This window comes from Canis lupus, chromosome 9 (genome assembly GCF_011100685.1).
Source record: "Canis lupus familiaris isolate Mischka breed German Shepherd chromosome 9, alternate assembly UU_Cfam_GSD_1.0, whole genome shotgun sequence".
NCBI classification, from domain to species: domain Eukaryota; kingdom Metazoa; phylum Chordata; class Mammalia; order Carnivora; family Canidae; genus Canis; species Canis lupus.
This window is the reverse complement of record NC_049230.1, coordinates 48170981-48189686: the sequence shown is the minus strand read 5'-3', so window position 1 is coordinate 48189686 and position 18706 is coordinate 48170981. Positions and strand designations below refer to the sequence as shown.

The 18706-nt window shown below is 52.1% G+C and overlaps 1 protein-coding gene across 1 annotated transcript; it reads right to left on the bottom strand.

Moving 5' to 3' along the window:
* Window positions 1–1833: 1833 nt before the first annotated feature.
* Window positions 1834–10870, bottom strand: ZMYND19 (zinc finger MYND-type containing 19). Its single transcript, XM_038548591.1, has 6 exons — window positions 10772–10870; window positions 9633–9692; window positions 8552–8658; window positions 7799–7939; window positions 2709–2889; window positions 1834–2441 (listed from the first exon to the last, which is right to left on the bottom strand). Exons 1-6 carry the CDS (start codon window positions 10820–10822, stop codon window positions 2298–2300), a joined length of 684 nt encoding a protein of 227 aa, XP_038404519.1. The 5' UTR covers window positions 10823–10870; the 3' UTR covers window positions 1834–2297.
* Between the last annotated feature and the right edge of the window lie 7836 nt (window positions 10871–18706).

The following is an 18706-nucleotide window of genomic DNA, read 5'->3' as shown; positions in this document are numbered from 1 at the left end:
TAAAATCTTTTAAAACAATCTTAAAAAAAAGTCAAGCAGCTCCACATAGCACACTCCAAACAAGCCCCTAATTTTCACCATCTGAATGTTAAACATACTCTCAGATGTATGGCTACAAAGATCAAGAGATTGGGACCATCAGAGGAGAAAACCAGGGGCTGGTATCAGAGAAGGGACAAAGGAAACAAATAGGGGAAACAGCCTATGGATCCTATAGTACCTTCCTGACAGTGTCCATACCAGGGGACATGGCAGTGATGTGAGCAAAGGGGAGAGCCATCACATGTGCAACTTTAGGACCCTTACAGCCACCTTCCAAGCTCCATCCAGAGCCTTTCACGAGCACAGACCTGGGGGTGGAGGGGTGTCTCTAACACACAGTACAGGGGCATAGCCCAATCAGGAAACAGCTACCAGCTGCAGCACCTGCTTGAAACAGCCACATTGGACAGCAGTCCCTAGGCCAAGGCCACTCCCGATGAACCAAGTGACATGGAAGAAACCAACCACGTGTCAGGACCTGGTGTGGTGTTCTACAGGTCAGCTGAGACCTTTCAATGTAATTTTCTGATGAGTAAGTGACCACAGGACAACATGTGCTAGTCAGAGAATGCAGACAGACTGAAGTGCCCAGACACAAAGTACATGGGCAAGAACCATAGTCTATGGTCTGGTGCATCCTCATCCCAGAGCCTTTGTGTGAAAGCACACCCAAGGCCCTATACCTGGAAGATGACCCAAACCCCGTGACAGCCTACACAGTTTCCCCTCCACAGTCCTGACCAGCGCTGGCTTCTGGAAACAGGAGGGACACCAGCCCTGGGAACGTTCTAAGAGTTCAAGACAATTGTTATCTGTGAGACTGGTTCTCAGGATCACACATATTCCCTCCCCAAGAGGTTTCTGAGCCCCAATTACCACTCAGCCTAAGGTCTGGAGAGACCTAGAGTGGAACTCACCTACAGAGCAAAGATATCCTTGACCTAGAAAATAGGCTGCATCTAACTCACACACTGGCAAAGGGTTGAGCAAGTGGGGTTCTCTCACCTTGAGAGACCCTCCCTTAAGAGTTAGAACTGAGCCCTCCTGCTCCCTGTATGTTGCCTGATTTCCTCAGTCCTGCTCTCTAAGACATACTGCCCAAAAGGACTCCCCAAGGACTGCAAAAGAACCTACCAGAAGCTCAACTCACAAACTGAAGCTGTCCCATGTCAGGGAAAGCAACGAGAACACACAAGGCAGAAGGAACACACTAGAAGATGGCGGAAAAGCTGCACGAGGTAAAGTATAGCAGGAATCCTTGGGACCAACATGGGGCATGGGATGGCCAGACTTCATTCTCTGAGGAAATAAAGCCTCTAGCAGTCTGGCTGGCTGGCTGGCTGGCTCTGGAGACCAGTAAGCTTGCAGGTGCACAGCCTGGCTTGTTGCCCTAATGTGGTTCTGCAAGGTGCACAAGACATTGCCCAGCCTTCAGACATCTGTGGCTCCCTGGAGGCAGACTCACTCACCCTGACTACTTTAATCCACAGGCAGGACTTCAGGAACCTGGCTGGGCAGAAGATCCACCAGTCAGCACATGAATAAAGGTGAGAATTTATCTGTGCCAGGCTGAGAACATTTCATCCCACTAACAGGGCCACCTATTCCATTACCCCAGCAACTCCTACACAGGACAAGCCCAGGTCTGGGTCTCAAGTACCCTGCCTCCCCCATCTCTCTCTCTCAGCCCAGGAATAAAGGCAACCTCCACTCCCACCCCCAGACCACCTCAATTCACTTAAAAAATAAACCTCAACACCATCAAGGGCAAAAAGGAGAGCACAGAACGGCTGAGGCACTCGATGATTCCACCCCTTTACTCTGCCTTGTAGGTATGACCCCATGCAGGCCACGCATGGGGCTGCAGGGGGCTACAGCTGCCCAGGAGAAGCTTCCACTATGTGACACTTTTTAGACTTTTTTAAACATGTGGCCCAACCGTTTGCCATTTGAGAATTACAGCAAATGATTCTATTTGTAATTTCTAACCCTCCCACTGCCTCCCCCCAAAAAAACTGTACATGAGTTTACAAACATATTAACATATAAATAATGAGAAGCGTCCTGGTGGGAGCCTCCCCAGCTGTCTCTGCTTGGAGATGAACACTGAGGGGAGAGCTGTGCCCACACAAAGTACCCATGACGAGAGGGCCTCTGTGGCAGTTGCCGTGGGTGCGCATCACTGGCTTCTTCAGCACCTCCAGGTCAGCTACCAGTCTGGGTCTGCTTTGCCCAAGGAAGATCTGGAAGTCCGGTCATCGCTCTGGCTCAAGCTCGTGCTGGAAAGGGCGCTTCTTCTCCCGACAGTGCTTCTTGTGGGCAGGCCAGTCCTTCTGCTGGCACTGGGAGCCACAGTACCGGGCCACCTGGCAACGCCCACAAATGTTGAACTCCCGGAGCTGAAAGGACACACAGAACCACCATGGCTTCACGATCACACCAAGGAAAACACTACCTCTCAAGCAGAAAGGACCCAGCAACCCCATGCATGAGGCTGGAGGGAACAGCCACTGCAATGGAGAAGCTGCTGGAGAGGGGGCTCTCAGAGAGACCTGGGAGTCTGTAGGGGCCTAGGACAGCGGGTGTGCGGCAGCCTGGAGCCAGCACTCACGGCAACACCTGTACCTGCTTCTCTCTCTCTTTTTTTTTTTTTTTTGTTTTGGTACCTGCTTCTCGATCATCGTGCAGGGAGGGTAATGGCACTCATAGTAGGTACAGGAAGTCTCCTCCTCCTCTACCACGTCCCCATTGGCGTTGTAGTACCGGGTCACATTCAGGACAGGGAACTGCTCTTCTATGGGGTCCGTGGGAAGCTGCTGAATCGCCAGCCAGTATAAGCTTTGCTCCCTTAAAAAGAAAAGCAGATGATTCAGCACACTCCAGTCAGACAGCCAAGGCAGGGATATGACAATGACGTGACATCATGGCTCAGCTTTACAACGTGACTTTTCTTTGGCCCACTCCTACTACATAACATGGCTTATCTGTGTGTATAGGTACAGAGCGGGGGTAGGTCTACCTTACTCATCAGTCTCCCAAAATCTGGGCCTGCAGTCTCAGGACAGACACCTGAGTGAGGCCTAGCAGCCCTTCTCTCTGCTCATGGCCCCAGAGGCATCTGCTTCTGCCCCAGCTGGTCTGCCTCCCCTTTGATGTTGTATATGCTCTAGTTCCTTAGTGGACCAGAAGCCTGCAAGTAAAGAATCCTCCCTGACCCTAGCTAGAGCTGAGGTGCCCTAACAGGCCCCACAGGAGCACAGGCTGGGAGGCAGTTGCAGGCCCCAGCAGCCCCCCAGTGCTAGATCACAAAGGAAGCACCACTCACCCTTCAAGAGCAAAATAACAGGTTAACACACCCTTCAACCTACCACCCCCATGGGGGCCAAGCCTTGAGAGACTAGGTTATTTACCAAAAGTAATTCAAAATGGATCAAGCACCTAAACTTAGGACCTCAGGGCACCTGGCTGGCTCAGTTGGTACAGCACAGTGCGTAACTCTTGATCTCAGGGTCAGGAGTTCAAGCCCCATGTTGGGCCTAAAGCTTACTTAGAAAAACAACAAAAAAAGGGCACTATCCACAGAGCTAACAAGGCAACACACAAAATAAGGAAAGAATACATGCAAATACATGCAAAGCTTCCATAACTCAACAAGAAAAAAAAAACAACCAAATTTAAAAATAGGCAAGGGGGGGAAGGTACGTGGGTGGCTTAGCTGGTGAAGCATCTGCCTTTGGCTTAGGTCATGATCCCGGAGTCCTAGAATCTAGCCACACATCAGGCTCCCTGCTCAGTGAGGAGTCTCTTCTCCCTCTCCCCCCTAACTCATGCTTCCTTTGTCTCTCTGGTGTTCTCTCATAAATTAAAATAAATAAATAAATAAATAAATAAATAAATAAATAAATAAATAAATAAATAAATAAATAATAAATAACAAAAATAAGCAATGGGAGGCTGGGTGGCTCAGTTGGTTAAGCATCCGACTCTTGATTTCAGCTCAGGTGACAACCTTAGGGTCGTGAGATTGAGCCCAACGTTGGGCTCCGCACTCAGTGGGAAGTCTGCTTGATTCTCTCTCTCCTCCTGCCCCTCTCTCCTTCCTCTCTGTCAATAAATAAATCTCTAAAAATAGGCAAAAACCAGAATACACACTTCTCCAAAGAAAACATACCAACGGTCAAAAAGCACTTGAAAAATGTATTATCATTACCAATCATCAGGAAAATGCAGATCAAAACCACAATGAGATATCACCTCATACTCATTAGGACGACTATTCCTTTAAACAAAACAAAACAAAAACCAGACCATACTAAGTACTGGCAAAGATGTGGAGAAACTGGAGCCCTTGTGCACTGTTGGTGGGAATTTAAAATGATGCAACCACCGTGGAAAACACTATGGTGGTTCTTCAAAATATTAAAAACAGCAATATATGATCCAGCAATTCCACTGGTGGGCATATGCTCAAACAAACCGAAGGTAGAGTCCTACAGAGACATGTGCACTCTTACGTTATGGCAGTATTATTCACAATAGCTAAAACATGAAAACAACTCAAGCATCTGTCGTGGTGTATAAAGGATTATCATTCAATCTTAGAGGATGGAAATCCTAATACAGGCTACATCAGGGATGAACCCAGAGGACATTGTGCTGAGATAAGCCTGTCACAAAAAGACAAATCCTGTAGGATTCTACTCCCAGGAGGCCCTAGAGGAGTCAGACCCAGACATGGAGAATGGGAGGGTGGGGAGGGGACTATGTTTAATGGGGACACAATTTCAGTTTGGGACAATGGAAATGTTGTGAAAATGGCTGGACGGCTGGTGGGGATGGTGCACAACTATGTGAGTGTATTTGATGCCATTCAGAAATGGTTACGATGGGGGCACCTGGGTGGCTCAGTTGGTTGAGCGTCCAACTCTTGGTTTCCGCTCATGTTATGATTTTAGGATTATGCAATGGAGCTCCTGCTCAGCATGGTGCCTGCTTGAGATTCTCTCCCTTTCTCTCTGTGCCTTATGACCCTTTAGCCCCCACTGCCCAGGCACATTTTCATGCATGCTCCCTTTACCTCTCAAATATATAAATCTTCTTTTTTTCCAAATATATAAATCTTAAAAAAAAAAAAAAAAAGGGGGGGGGACACCTGGGTGGTTCAACAGTTGAACATCTGCCTTTGGCTCAGGGCGCAATCCCTGGATCCCGGGATCAAGTCCCGCATCGGGCTCCCTGCATGGAGCCTGCATCTCCCTCTGCCTGTGTCTCTCCCTCTCTATATAGGTCTCTCATAAATAAATAAAATCTTAAAAGAAAAATTGTTGGGGATCCCTGGGTGGCTCAGCGGTTTAGCGCCTGCCTGGAGTTCCAGGATCGAGTCCCACGTCGGGCTTCCCACATGGAGCCTGCTTCTCCCTCCTCCTGTGTCTCTGCCTCTCTCTCTCTCTCTATCATGAATAAATAATTTTTTTAAAAAAATTAAAAAAAAAGAAAAATTGTTAATATGGTAAATGTTACATGCATTTCACTACAGTAAGTTTCCTAAAGGAAAGAAAAAGGGGAGAGTCAGGATGTAGGAGGGTGTTGTGTTCTGAGCCCTCGATGAAGTCCTACAAGACAGGCAAGTTTTGGCCCAGCTGGCTTTTAAAAGCAGAGAGGGATCCCTGGGTGGCTCAGCTGTTGAGTGCTTGCTTTAGGCCCAGGGTGTGGTCCTGGAGTCCCGGGATCGAGTCCCGCATCAGGCTCCCTGCATGGAGCCTGCTTCTCCCTTTGCCTGTGTCTCTGCCTCTCTTTGTGTCTCTCATGAATAAATAAATAAAATCTTTAAAAATAAAATAAAAAAATAAAAGAAGAGAGAAAAACACTTTGACAAAGAGGCCCTTCCCCCTAACAGATGAGACCCCACATTGAAGGAAACCAGAGCAAGAGATACAGGCCTGAGAGAAAGCCACAGGGCCATATTCCCTGCCTCACAGACAGGGTGACTCCCACAAGACCAGCTTCATGGAGACTACCAGCTGAGAAATGGGGGACACAGAATGTGTAGGCCAGCTAAGAGTTCAGGCTGCACTCAGGCTGGCTCTGACCTACAAGTGATGTGACCACTGCTGAACTTAGGTCTAAATCCCTGGCTGACAAACTAAGGATGGCACCACTGGGTTGGCTCCTGGGATGACACAAAGGAGAGAGCCTCAAGAGCCCAGCCTCAATCCTGGGCCTCCCAGAAGTGGCCTAGGGGAGCATGGGGGCAGCTGGCCCCAACCCAGCAGAGGACACTGGACAGGGTGGCTTGGGGCATAACAGATACTTTTCCAAACAGGTGTTCTCAATTGCGGTTCTTATTTCATGACCATAGAAGGTGTTCAGATGAGTTAATGTTAACATTCAACCACAGATTGGCCAAACCATGAGTCACACAAAGGCCTTAAGTAACAGATTTCATTACACAGAGTTCTGGACGGAGCAGATCTACTGCTGGGTGAAGGGGTAGATGGTGTCCCCTAGGTATGCAGTAAGCGGTAGGAGACCTGTCTGCTTCTGTTCACACATCCATGTTGGACAACCCAGGGTGGATCCGTGGACACTGATTCTGTGGGTAACACCACCTTCCCAGAGGCTCAGGACATGCACAAACCCCAGAGAGCCCCTGTGACCCCACAGATGATGCACGTGTGGCCAGGAACATCCTGGCTCATTTCAGCTCCCAACTCCCATCCTGCTGGTTTTCCCACTCTTCCCAAGGGCTCCATGAAGCTCAGACCTGGGCTGCTCTTGGAGCCACAGGAACTGCCAACTGCCTTCAATATCCTACTCGCCAAATGGAATGCCTGTGCCGTCCTGAGCAGAAGTTTTCAGGACCACACAGAGATGGAGGCTGAGCAGCAGATCCCCTAAAATACATCATCCTGCTTCTTCTAAAGATTTTTTAAATTAATTAATTAATTAATTAATTAATTATTTATTTATTTATTTATGAGATAGAGGCAGAGGCAGAAACAGATTTCCCATTGAGCAGGGAGCCAGATGTGGGGCTCAATTCCTGGACCCCTGGGATGATGACCTGAGCCAAAGGCAGATGCTTCACCAAATGAGCCACCCAGGTGCCCCATGTCTTGCCTCTTTTATTTTTATTATTATTATTATTTTTTGTCTTGCCTCTTTTAAACCACTGTTTACGTTAAATGTTTAGCAAAAGAGTGTGACAAAAAAAGACATGTGTTTGCAGGGGGCATCCTAGCTCCAACTTTTCTCAGGCGCACAGAGCAAACATGCCTATGTGCAGGTATCCAGTCCAAACGACCCTTCTCCCCACTAGAGCTAATATTAGAAAACTAACCCAAAAAAATAACCATCAAAATAGTATTGTATCCCCACGAAAAAAACAGGGATCCCACACTTTGAGGTAAAATAACTAAGGTCTCCATGTCTACAGAGGCATCAGAACAGACACAGGGGCTCCTCTTGTTATCAAGAGCTTGGAGGACAAAGCACCTGGGTGGCTTACTTGGTGAAGCACCTGCATTTGGCTCAGGTCATGATCTCAGGGTCCTGGGATCTAGCCCTACACAGAATTCCCTGCAACTCTCTGGGAGTCTGCTTCTCCCTCTCCCTCTACCCCCCGACCCCCCGGCTCTTGCTCACTTGCACACTCTAATAAATAGAATATTTAAGAAATAAAAACACAAGGGCTTGGAGGAGGGCTTTCCCCCAGAGGCACCTCCACTGGCTTCAGCAGGCCCTGAATGAGACCCACCTTTGTTTGCTGGATGTCTCTTCTGCTTTGGGACGCCAGCCCCATGGCACCAGCTGCAGGTTGTCCAGGCGGTTGTCCACAGTCACAGCATTGAGATGTACCACCTGAAAGCCGGGAGCAATGCCTCCCCTGTGCCGCTCCCTAGGAAACAGACAAGTCTTGCAATCGGCCACCTCAGGCCTCCCTAAATACTTCAGCTGTGGGATCTGAACTGGCCCTTCGCCACACTGACAGAGAGCGTCAGGAACAAGGCTGCTGAGAGGAATCCAAGTATGTCAGTCAGTCTGTGGTCAAACAAGATGGACCATGCTAACAGTTCAGCCCCTTGATTTGAGAGCTGGGCTGCAAAAAGCCAAGGATGGAGCCCCCAACCATCAAACACACAGCCTAGAGAACACCCCATCTGAGCAGTTCCAAGCAGCAGTTCCACCGTGGACGCCACGAGGAGGCAGGCCATTCCTCACATCCCACCAACAGGCTCAGCAAGAACACAGTGGACGGAGCAGAGTCCTCCCTACCCCAGAGAGAGAGCCATGCCCGGTACAAGTGCCTGAGCAGAAAGTGCACTTTTAGACTGCTCCATTAGTGGTACGCTATACAAATGAGCCATTCCTCTGGGTTAGCGGCAATGATTCAAAGGTAACAAGAGGGGTGGTGGGGGGAGCATGACTCCGATAACACATCCTCTGTCAACAGGGACAGGTTGCTGCATGCAGTACCCAAATGAGGAACAAGCAGCTCATAAACACCTACCACAGCAGCTCGTGAAGGAGCCTTCCTGACCCTCTTCCTCGGTTTTTGTCAAAGGCATATGCGAATATCTTAGCACCATTTCCATCTGCATCTACTTCCATCCGGGCCTGAGAGAGAAATGGTCTGTTAAAAAGCCTTCAGGTCTCAGCTACATTTTCAAACTTTATTAAAGAAGTGAAGTGAAACAAACAAGTTAGAGCAAATATATGAGGCCTCTTTCTGGGACCCCGGGCTTTGCAGAGGCTCCCAGACATGAGAAGCCAGCCCTGTATCCCAACATACTCCACAAACCACTCTGCAAAACACTGTAGACATAAAGAGACAAGTTTTCCTACTCTTAGAAAATGCCCACAATTCAGTGAGAAAAACAAACCCTTGAACAAGTAACTAATAGCTAAGCCCTGAACACGTAGGGTAAGGTACAGAGCCCCCACACAGGTGAAAATCCGCATAGGACTTTTAACTTCCGGAGACTTCACTGATAGCTTGCTCTGGACCAGAAACCTTACTGAGGCAAACAAGTGATTAACACAAACTTTGTATGTGAGACATATCGTATGCTATATTCTTAAAGAAAACGTTTTCAAAGAAGTCATGATGAAATATATTTACAGTAATAGACTATGTTTATCAAAACCCCCCCCACATCTAAGTTAACCTGTGCAGTTCAAACTCTTGTTCAAGGGCCACCCTTTCTGTAAAAACACGAAGGGCTGAGATAAAGCATAGTGGGTCCACAGAGCCCTCAAGGATTTCTGAAGTGGAGGAGCCGGTAGGTGAGGATGGGCAGGTGAACAGAAGCTCATCCCACAGAGAAGAGTGGAAGGCAAGGGAGCTCAGGAAGATGGGGGATGGAGGAACGCTGGGCCAAGGCCAGAAGAAACATGAGGTGGCACTTGGACAGTCCCCTAGGGAGCCAGGGCTTATCCAACTGAACATCATCACAAACACGACACAATGTGATCTACTTGCACCAGGGTGAAAGTGGGAGAGAACCAACAACACAGGGTAAAACCCATTCCTCCTGACCCTCCTCAAGCATTGGCTGAAAGCAGGCCCACAGAGAAACAGCCATCCTTACCTCAAAGGAGTAGCCCTCCACCAGCGGGATATCTTGCTCATCTATCAGTGTGTACTTCGTCTGGAAATTAACCACGTTTCGCAATGTTACATTCAGGGTCACAGTAAAGTTTTAGTAACAGAAACCGCCCCTTCAGGTTAAATGAGGCTAGCAGGTGAGGGGCACCAAGTACCCTACCCCCAAGGCAGGTGGTCATTTCCCACTCCAGACTGTCCCAGAGGAGTAGGAATCAGGCTTCACTTCCCATCCATACGCGCCTAAGCCCTAAGTGCCCCTGGACTGGCTAACCTCTAAGCTGTGTTTCAGGTGCTGCTGACCCTCATTTGAGACTGGGGCTTCCTCGGAACAGAGGAGGGGCCCTGGAGTGAGACAAGGCATACAGAAGGCCTCGAAAACATTTATTTATTAGGATGGGTGGCAGTACACAGGTGCTCACTGAACTGTTTAGCTTTCTTCTGAAATGTTCCAAATAAGTTTTAAAGGATGATCTGAATGCAACCAGTCACTGAATAAGAAAAGGTCTCAGAGCCGATGGGGAGCCCACCCTTCCCCAGGTAAAAAGCCACATTCCTCTTGCAGGAAAGGCAGGAAACGGCCCCCCAAACGGACTAGTCTCATTCTTGCTCGGGGAGCCTCCTTCTAAGATCTAAGTCGGTTTTACCTTCATCTGACTGCCTCTGCTCCTGTCTCCCACCAGGAGCTGCCGCCGCTGGGGATGGGAACAGGGTTCCCATCCAGGGTAAGGTCCGTGGCTGGAGCAGCTGCACGGCCGGCCGGCTCCTGGAAACAGCCAAGCCTCAATGCCCACAGGTGCCAGGAAGCCCCGGCCTCGAACCCGCGGAGGGCGGGGCCAGGTAAGGGAGAGAAGCAGAGGGAGGCCCTGCTCCGGGAGGCCCATCGAGGCCCGTCCGCACTCGGCCAGCGCCGGCAGCGTGAACCCCGCGCGAGGCTCCACGACGGGCTGGCGGGCGCCGACACGCACGCACACCGTCCTGCCGCCTCGGAAGGGCGCTGTGCTGCCCGCGGGGACCCTTCGCCCGCCCGCCCGCCCGCCCGGCTCCGCAGCCCCCGACCCCACGGCCCCAGCCCAGCGTCCCGGCCCCGCGGCCCCGCGGCCCCGCGGCCCCCGCGCCGCTCACCTTCCCGGCCACCCGGCCGAGCCGCACGATACCCAATTTGAAGTCGGTCATGGCCAGGCCTGCGCTCGGCCGGCGGCGCCGCTCCCTCGGGAGGCGCCGGGCCGGGACCGGGACCGGGGCCGGGGCCGGGCCGGGGCGGCGCCGCGGCGCGCCGGGTGGGCCGGGCCGGCGGGCCGGGGTCGGGGCCAGGCGGGACGAGGCTGGGCCGGGCTCGGGCCGCCGCCGCCTCGGGCCCGCCGGACCTGCCACGCGCCACCGCCGCCGACGCCGCCACCGCCGCCGCCGCCGCCGCCGCGCGCACCACCGCGAGCGGAGCCGGAGGCGGGGTGCGACGCGGACACACCCCCGCCCGCCGCCGACCCGCCAATCGCGGGGTGCGCCCCGCGCCGGCCTGCGCGCGCCGCCGCGCCGTGGCCAATGGGAGGAGGGGAAGTACGCCGGCGCACTGAGGAGCAGTGGGAGCGCGGGGGAGGGGCGCGGCCGAGGGCGGCGCTTGCGCGGCCGCCCCGCGCTACGTCAGTTTCGCGGGAAGCTTTGTGCTGGCGGCCGCGCTGCGGCGTCTTGCTCCCCGCTGGCCGCCCTCGGCTCAGGCCGGGCGCCGGCCCCAACGCCCGGCCGCGGCCCTGCCCCTGGCCCCCGAACCCACGCGCCGCCCCCTCGCGGAGGGGCGGCCCGAAGGGTCCTGCGGAACTCGCTGCGGCTCCCGGTAAACGGCTCCGCACCCGCGGGACGGCGGGCGAGGGGCGAGGGGCGAGGGGCGCGGGCCGCCCTACTCCCTCCCTGGACACCGCCCCTGTGCCAACGGGGCCCGTCTCCCCCGCACTGCCTGCGCTCGGGCCGCCGCCGCCTTCCCCGCGGGTCGGGCCGTGAACCGGGCTGCGGTGATGGGCCCGCGGCCGCTCTGCCCTCCGCTCGCTCCTGCTGGGCGCTTAGGGCGGGAGGACCTGAAGGCTGGAGGGCGCTCGGGGCGGGAGGACACTCGGGGGCCGCCGCCCTTGTTACCTAGCAACCACCCCGCCGCCCGCACTCCCACTGAAAGTACCCGGGAGTGCAAATCAGAACGGCCCGTGATGAGTGATAAAGGCAGTGGGGGAAACCAGGAGAGCAGCATTAGGAGGCTAGGGGCCTAAGGAAGGTGGTGGGCAGGCTCTGCCCCATTGACTCATGGACTTGAACAGTGTAAGGAGTGGAGAGAGCACCATGTGGGCATCTGGGGGAAGAGCTGGCCACAGGGCCCTGGGCTGGGATGTTGGGAAAAGTGGGATTGTCCGCTGTGACCAGACAGGAGTTCAGGACAGGAACAGGGCTGAAGATTAGAGATGTGGGAGCCAAGGGTGGTGGTTAGTAGGCTCTTAGAAGAACGTTGATTTCTATACTTAGCAAAGGGAGGCGGTTGGAGAATTTGAATAGAGCAGCTTTTCCATGAGCCAGGCTGGCTGAGGGGTACAGTAGTTTAGGGGGAAGACTGGAAGCAGGAAGGCTGTGGAGCCAGTGAATACAGCAGCTAGTCAGGGGGTGATGGTGGTGTTTGGACGTGCGGGGCCAGTCTTCTGTAACAGTCCGCTTAAACCTGTTTATGCTTCAGTAACAATCCTATGTTCTCAGCAGCTTAGCAAAATAAACATGAATTTCTTGTTCATGCTACGCATTCAGGCTGCCAAGCAGTTGACTGTATGAGGATAGAGTTCAAGGGAGCAGTCCAGCCTGGGGTATAAATTTGGCATTCATTAGCACACTTGTTTAAAAGCCAACTGGATGAGATCACATCAGAAGAAAATGCAGACAGCGAAGAGAAGTCAAAGACAGCCTGGATGGATACTCCCTTATTAAGGGGAAAGAGAGGCTGAAAGGAGGAGCAGACCATGAAAAGAGAGAGGTGTCAGGTAAGAGGAAAACCAGGAGAAAAAAAAAAGAAAACCAGGAGAGAGCAGTAGCCTGGGAGCCAAGTGAAGGCTGCGTGTGAAAGAGGCGTCCGCTGTGTTGGGTGCTGCCCTTTGGTCCTGTACCTTTGGAGTCTGGAATTAGTAGCTGAGCACCATGAGGACACCAGCAGCCTTGACGAGGACAGCGCTTGATGGAGTGATGGCAAACTACATACAACTGACCGGTTAAAAGGAAGAAGGTTGGAGGCAGTGAGACAGACAACGCTTCTCAGGTGTTTTTGCTAAAAACAGGAGCAGAGAAATGGGGCCAAAATTGGAAAGGGAAGGGAAGTGGAGAGATTGTTGGTTTTATATAGGGAGAGGAGATGGCATGTTTGCTCACCAGCAGGAATGGTCCCATAGAGGAGAACTTGGGCGAGGGGAGGGCTGGAAAGGTAGGCAGGATTGTGGGTGGCCCAGCTTAGTAGGAAAGAGAGGCTGGTGTAAGGTTTCTGGGAGGCAAATGGGTGTGGAGTTAGGACTTTGAGGGAGTTCTCCACCTGTGAGAACTTTCTACTTTCTCACCTAAGTAGAAAATGAAGTCATCCTTTGAAAGTGACCACAGGGGAGCAAACGTTGGCAGTGCAAGGAGAGGGGTGCAGGAGTGATGGGACTGGCTGGAAGAGAAGCAGGAAAAGGCAGCAGGACGGCCCAGTGGTGTTTAGGGCGCCAGGCAGGATGACTTCCCCAGCCTGCGTAGACTGCCGCAGAGAAGGTAAGGAGAAAGAAAAGGGGTGGGTATGGGTTCTGGCCCGGATGCTTGCCTCACAGTGGTGAGAGTGCCAAAAGAGGAAAGGAGAGAGGACAACAGAGGGGTGAGGCCAATGGGTTAGAGTTCCCAGGAGGGTCCTACGGATTGCAGGAGTCAGGGGTGCTAGAGAGAGTGGGCTAGCAGGACAGGAGATGGTAGCCAAAGATGTGTGGGCCTGAGACCACAAGGGCTGCAGCTTGGTGACGACTGTAGGCTTCCGTGCAACCCAACCACTCCAAAACCTACTAGCTTAAGACGACATTGATTCATGATTTTTTGCAATTCTATGATTGGGGGTCTTATGTTCCACATGGTGTCAGCCAGCTTTCCTCCTTTGGTTGCACTTGGCTGGGAACTCACTGGAGCATCTAATTTCTTTTCTAGGTAACTTGCCTTTGAGTGACGCCTCATTATTCAGGGTTCCTGCAAGGCCAGGCAGGATAACTGGACTTCCTTCCAGCATGGAGGCTGTGCTTTGAGTGACAAAGTCCCACTGTGCACGCATTTATTGGACCTCCACTTGAATCATTCTTGCTAGTACACCACTGGCCAAAGCAGGTCACCAGGCAAGCCCAAAGTCAGTGTAGGAAGTCTGTCCACAAGTGTGGTTCACGGGGGGGACCACTAGTGGAATGAACGGCCTGCCCTAATCCATCCTCTGGGCTCTAATGACTCATGTTCCTCCCTCTTGAAGAGTGCACCTCGCAAGTGACCCCAGGATCACCATCTCATCAAGACATTAGGCTTGGAGTCCAGTATATTGTTATGTGCAACAGGCCCAGGTGGATGAGGCACATTGGGTGTGGCCCTTTTTGCTCCAAGGGCACATTATCTGCCCCCCAACACCCAACATTTAGTGCTGAAGCACACAGTACAAGTGAGCAGACATCCTGTTCAAAAAGGGGGAGTATAGGAATCCCTGGGGGGCTCAGCGATTGGGCGTCTGCCTTCCGCTCAGGGCGTGATCCTGGTCCTGGGATCGAGTCCTGCATTGGGCTCCCTGAATGGAGCCTGCTTCTCCCTCTGCCTGTGTCTCTGCCTCTCTCTCTCTCTCTCTCTCTCTCTCTATGTCTCATGAATAAATAAATACAATCTTTAAAAAAAGGGGGGGGGAGTATACCCTTAGTCACTGGTCCACAGCAATTTTGGAATCCAGCTAACGCCTGTCACAATATTCCTGGATCAGGGCTTGTCTGCTCCCTGTAAGTGGCTCCCTCGGCTACTGTTGTCAGTGTTTGGGGTTCCTCACTCTGGGCACTGGGCCCTGCATGTGCAGTGACCCCCTTTCCATAGGAAATGGCCTGTGTTTGCAGCTGAGTGGCTTCGTTGGTCTGCTTCCTGACAGTAGAAAGTAAGAGCTCAGTGGGTGGCTGGGTGGCTCAGTGGTTCAGGACCTGCCTTTGGCCCAGGGCGTGATCCTGGAGTCCCGGGATTGAGTCCCATGTCGGGCTCCCTGCATGGAGCTTGCTTCTCCCTCTGCCTGTGTCTCTGCCTCTCTCTCCCTCTGTGTCTATCATGAATAAATAAAATCTTTAAAAAAAAAAAAAAGGAGCCCAGATCCCTCTTTTATTTCAAACGTTGTCCATTTTACATTTAAGTTCAAGCAGATACACCCCTTAAAATATGGATTTTCTATATATCAAATAGTAACTGGTTTCACTAGACAAAAGCTCTGCTGAAAATGTTTTTGAGAAGAAGGCTCTTCGGTCCGGTGGCCGTGAGTCAGGTGCTGTGGGACAACGTCAAGACTCTTAGAAGCCCTTTTGACAGGCTGATGAAGTCTACGAGGATTCCCCACTCCCGCCTGAAAGCCTCAGAAGTCTTAACAAGGGATCATAGAACCATACCCTTGAATTTACTTTCATGTTTTGCTGGCAGTGCCCTGGATTTAATCTTCACCATGATGCCATTTCTTACCTTCAGAATTTTTTGCTAGTTGGGAAGGCTAGAAATGAGAAAGAGTTCTGACTTTCTACCTCAGCAAGACCTGGATTGGAAATACTTCCTCTAGGTTGTGCCAGAACATGCAAGTTACGTCTTTAATTCTTTTATTTAACTTTAGCCTAACTGAACAAAGCCAACTGGCCTTAAAGTTCCCTGCCAGGAAAATCAGATCCTTAGACACAGTTTCCACTTTCCTTGTTTCCACAGGCCGTAGGCTCACCATTTTCATGCCGATTCTGAACATGGCCTCCCTCATCCAGCCTCCATCAGCAAAGTTCTTGCTGCCAGTGTCCACCTGCTGCCTGCTCCAAAGTCAGTGCCAGATTTTAGAATTTTATTATGGCAGTATCTCACTTCTAAGTACCAATTTCTGTCCCAGCTATCTATTTTGTTGCATAATTAACCACCCAAAATGCAGTGGTTCAAAACTATTTTTGGGCGCCTGGGTGGCTCAGTCAGTTATGTGTCTGCCTTTGGCTCAGGTCATGATTCCTGGACCCTGGGATCAAGCTCCCTGCTCCCCTGGCTTGTGCTCTCCCACTTTTTCTCAAACAAATAAAATCCTAAAACAAACAAACAAAAAACAACCAAAACCCAACTGTATTTTCTTGTGATTCTGTAATCTAACTTGGGCTCAGGTGGTTGGTTCTTCTGCAGTTGGCTGGTGTGGCAGATTGTCTCAGATTGTCCTAGTTCCCTCCCTACGTGTGATGCATCACCCATGTTGGTCCTGTAACTGTTTTAACGCACTTAAATGTGGTGGAAAGTTCTGGGACTTCTCAGTCCAGGCCTGAGGATTGGCAGCTTCAACTTCCTCTCTATAGGGGGCTTGCTGTCAGGTATTCAGCCTCATTGTCTGGAGACCATCATGCTGTGCAGGACCCCAAACTAGCCATGTGGACAGGCCTCATGGAAGAGACACCTAACCAGCCTCAGTCGAGGCATCATACATGTCAGTGAAAAGAGCGATTTTGGACATTCTGCCCTTAACACACCCCACCCAGAGTGGAAAAGTGCAGCCTGATTTTCAGAATAAGTAGTAAATCAAGGCGATTTGGGTCACTCCTACAGCTGCAGTTATTGGGGTATGTAAGTGAGTAAAGCAGGCAGCCTGAGAGGATTTCACTCCCCTGGCAGGCATTCTCTCTCTCTCTGCGATCTTTTGAAAAGGTAGCTCAGGACTCTGAGAGAATGTGGACAAGCTGCAAGGCCTCCTCAGAACCTGCAACCTATAAGGCATGTCTTTCATTGCAGCTCTGCCAGTTAAGTCAAGAGGCTAGCCCAGATTCAACAGGAGGGAAAAGAGCCTCCCTCCTGGTGGGAGGAACAGCATGAATGTAAAGGGATGGGGCAAGTTGTTGCCAGACATCTTTGTAGACCAACTAAGGAAGCAGTAGGACAGGGCAGGACAGGGAAGGTTCTTGGAGAGGAGTCCTGGGAACAAGAGCTTAGTTGATCATGTTGTTATTTTCTGTATCTTATGATGCTTGTTCATTTTGGGGGCCTTGCTGGCTGGGGAGAGGCTGCCACTTCCAGACTTAACTAATTCTTAGAAATAGTAACTGGCCTGCCCTGGACCACACCTTTCACATGCAAAACAACCAACCCAGAAGTCAAATCCTCAGATACCTTTATCAAACACACATCAATATTCCCCTGTCCTAAATCACCATGGGGCCAGGTACCCGACAATTAGAGACCACCTCTGCAGCCCTGAGGCCACCGGAATTATTCAAACCCATCTGATCCTAAGCTTGTTGAAACTTGCTTACCCTGCTGCACCCACTCCTTTTCACAGAAGACACCACAAAGGCTCTGGGCTGTGCTCTCTCCTGGCAAATTCAGCCTCCTGCCCAGTCCTGGTAGTTCCTTGTGCCCACTCCTCTTGGGTCAGTTCTAAACTCTTCTTTCAAGGCAGTTGTCTCTGCGTCTGTCACCTTTTCATACCTGATTAAAACAATCCCAGGTGCCTTTTAAGAAGGCAAGGGGTTGGAAGGATCACCCACGTGGATTCTGGAGGCACTAAGAATTCCTGCAACAGTGGTATTGGAGACAATGACAGAGTCAGGAGCTGAAATCACCAAAAAATAAGGGGGGCTGACCTGGGCATTGAAGATGACAGTAACGGTGCAGCAGGTGGATTACCAGTCTGAGAAAATGAGTTAAAGCTGGGAGCCTTTGGTTTGGAAGTTGTTCTGAGTCAGGAGGGCACACACTCCAGGCCCAGACCTGGGGTGGGGTGTGTGTGTGTGAAAACAAACATCTACAGGTGAGAGGAGAGCATGTTTGCGCAGACACTGTAAGTGAGAGCACAGCAGAGCTTTCCAGGACAGGGGATGGTGGGTGACCAAGCTGACTTGGGGGGGGGGGGGGGCGGTTCCAGTTTCTCACCTTTATCTTAGTGCAGCCAACACAAAGATCTCGCTCTTTCCCTGAACCCTCCCTTCTTGACTTGTGCTGTGGACTTGGGCATTTATGGGTTGTCCACAATCCTCCCCAGGCCCACAGGCACCCTGAACTCCTAGTTCGGGGGAATCCCTCCATTTCCATGGTACCGACAGGCAAATATCTTAAGTGCGACCAATCAGACCCCTCCCCACACTCCCAACACCTGAGTCCCCAGCGAGCCAGGTGGGGCCTGGAGCTGGCTGCACGCTCCTGGCCCCCCAGGCCCCTCCTCTGTCTCAGTCTGGCCCCGTGGGATCCCTCCAGCCTACAAACCCCTCTCCTTTTGCTGCAGGGCTAGATCCGGTTTCTGTGGCTTTCACCCCAAACTCTCGGTGTCATCAGCGCTCTGATTTGAGTCACCCTCTCCAAACCGGGGACTGCCAATCTGTGGTCCTTTGTCTCCCTCACACACGTGCGGACACCTACTTAATGCGCGTCCTGTAATCTGCTCGTGGTGACTTTGTCCCATCCCCAATTTATCTCTAAGCCAGTCTAGATACAAAGACTACAAGGACACCCCGCGCAAGCATCGCCCTCCCTCGCTGCGCTCCCTCTCGAGCCCCCAAACCCCGGGTTCCCGCTCCTCAAGCCCTCCCAGATCCCAGATCCCGCAGGTCAGAGGGGGTCCCTCCTCTCTCACCTCCTCCCCCCTCCCCGGACGCCGCTTGCACAGTCGGGGACCCACATCTTCGGGGCTGGGGGGCTCCAGGTCCGCGGCCTCCGCGCGAGTCTCGCGAACCCCCGGGTCCACTCGTCGCCCACCGCAGGGGCCCGGCCCGCCCATAGGGAAGAGGACTCTGGGCGCTGGGGGGCCCGCCCCCGCGAGGTTCTACCCCCCCACCCCGAGCGACGCGGGGCGGCCCTCCGCAG

Excerpts from the sequence above, each read along its gene's own strand:
- ZMYND19 (XM_038548591.1), bottom strand. The coding sequence starts at position 10,822 with ATGACCGACTTCAAATTGGGTATCGTGCGGCTCGGCCGGGTGGCCGGG. Across the intron at positions 9,693-10,771 it reads TCGGCCGGGTGGCCGGGAAG|ACGAAGTACACACTGATAGA; the intron begins GTGAGCGGCGCG and ends GTTAATTTCCAG. Across the intron at positions 2,442-2,708 it reads GCACGATGATCGAGAAGCAG|CTCCGGGAGTTCAACATTTG; the intron begins GTACCAAAACAA and ends GTGTCCTTTCAG.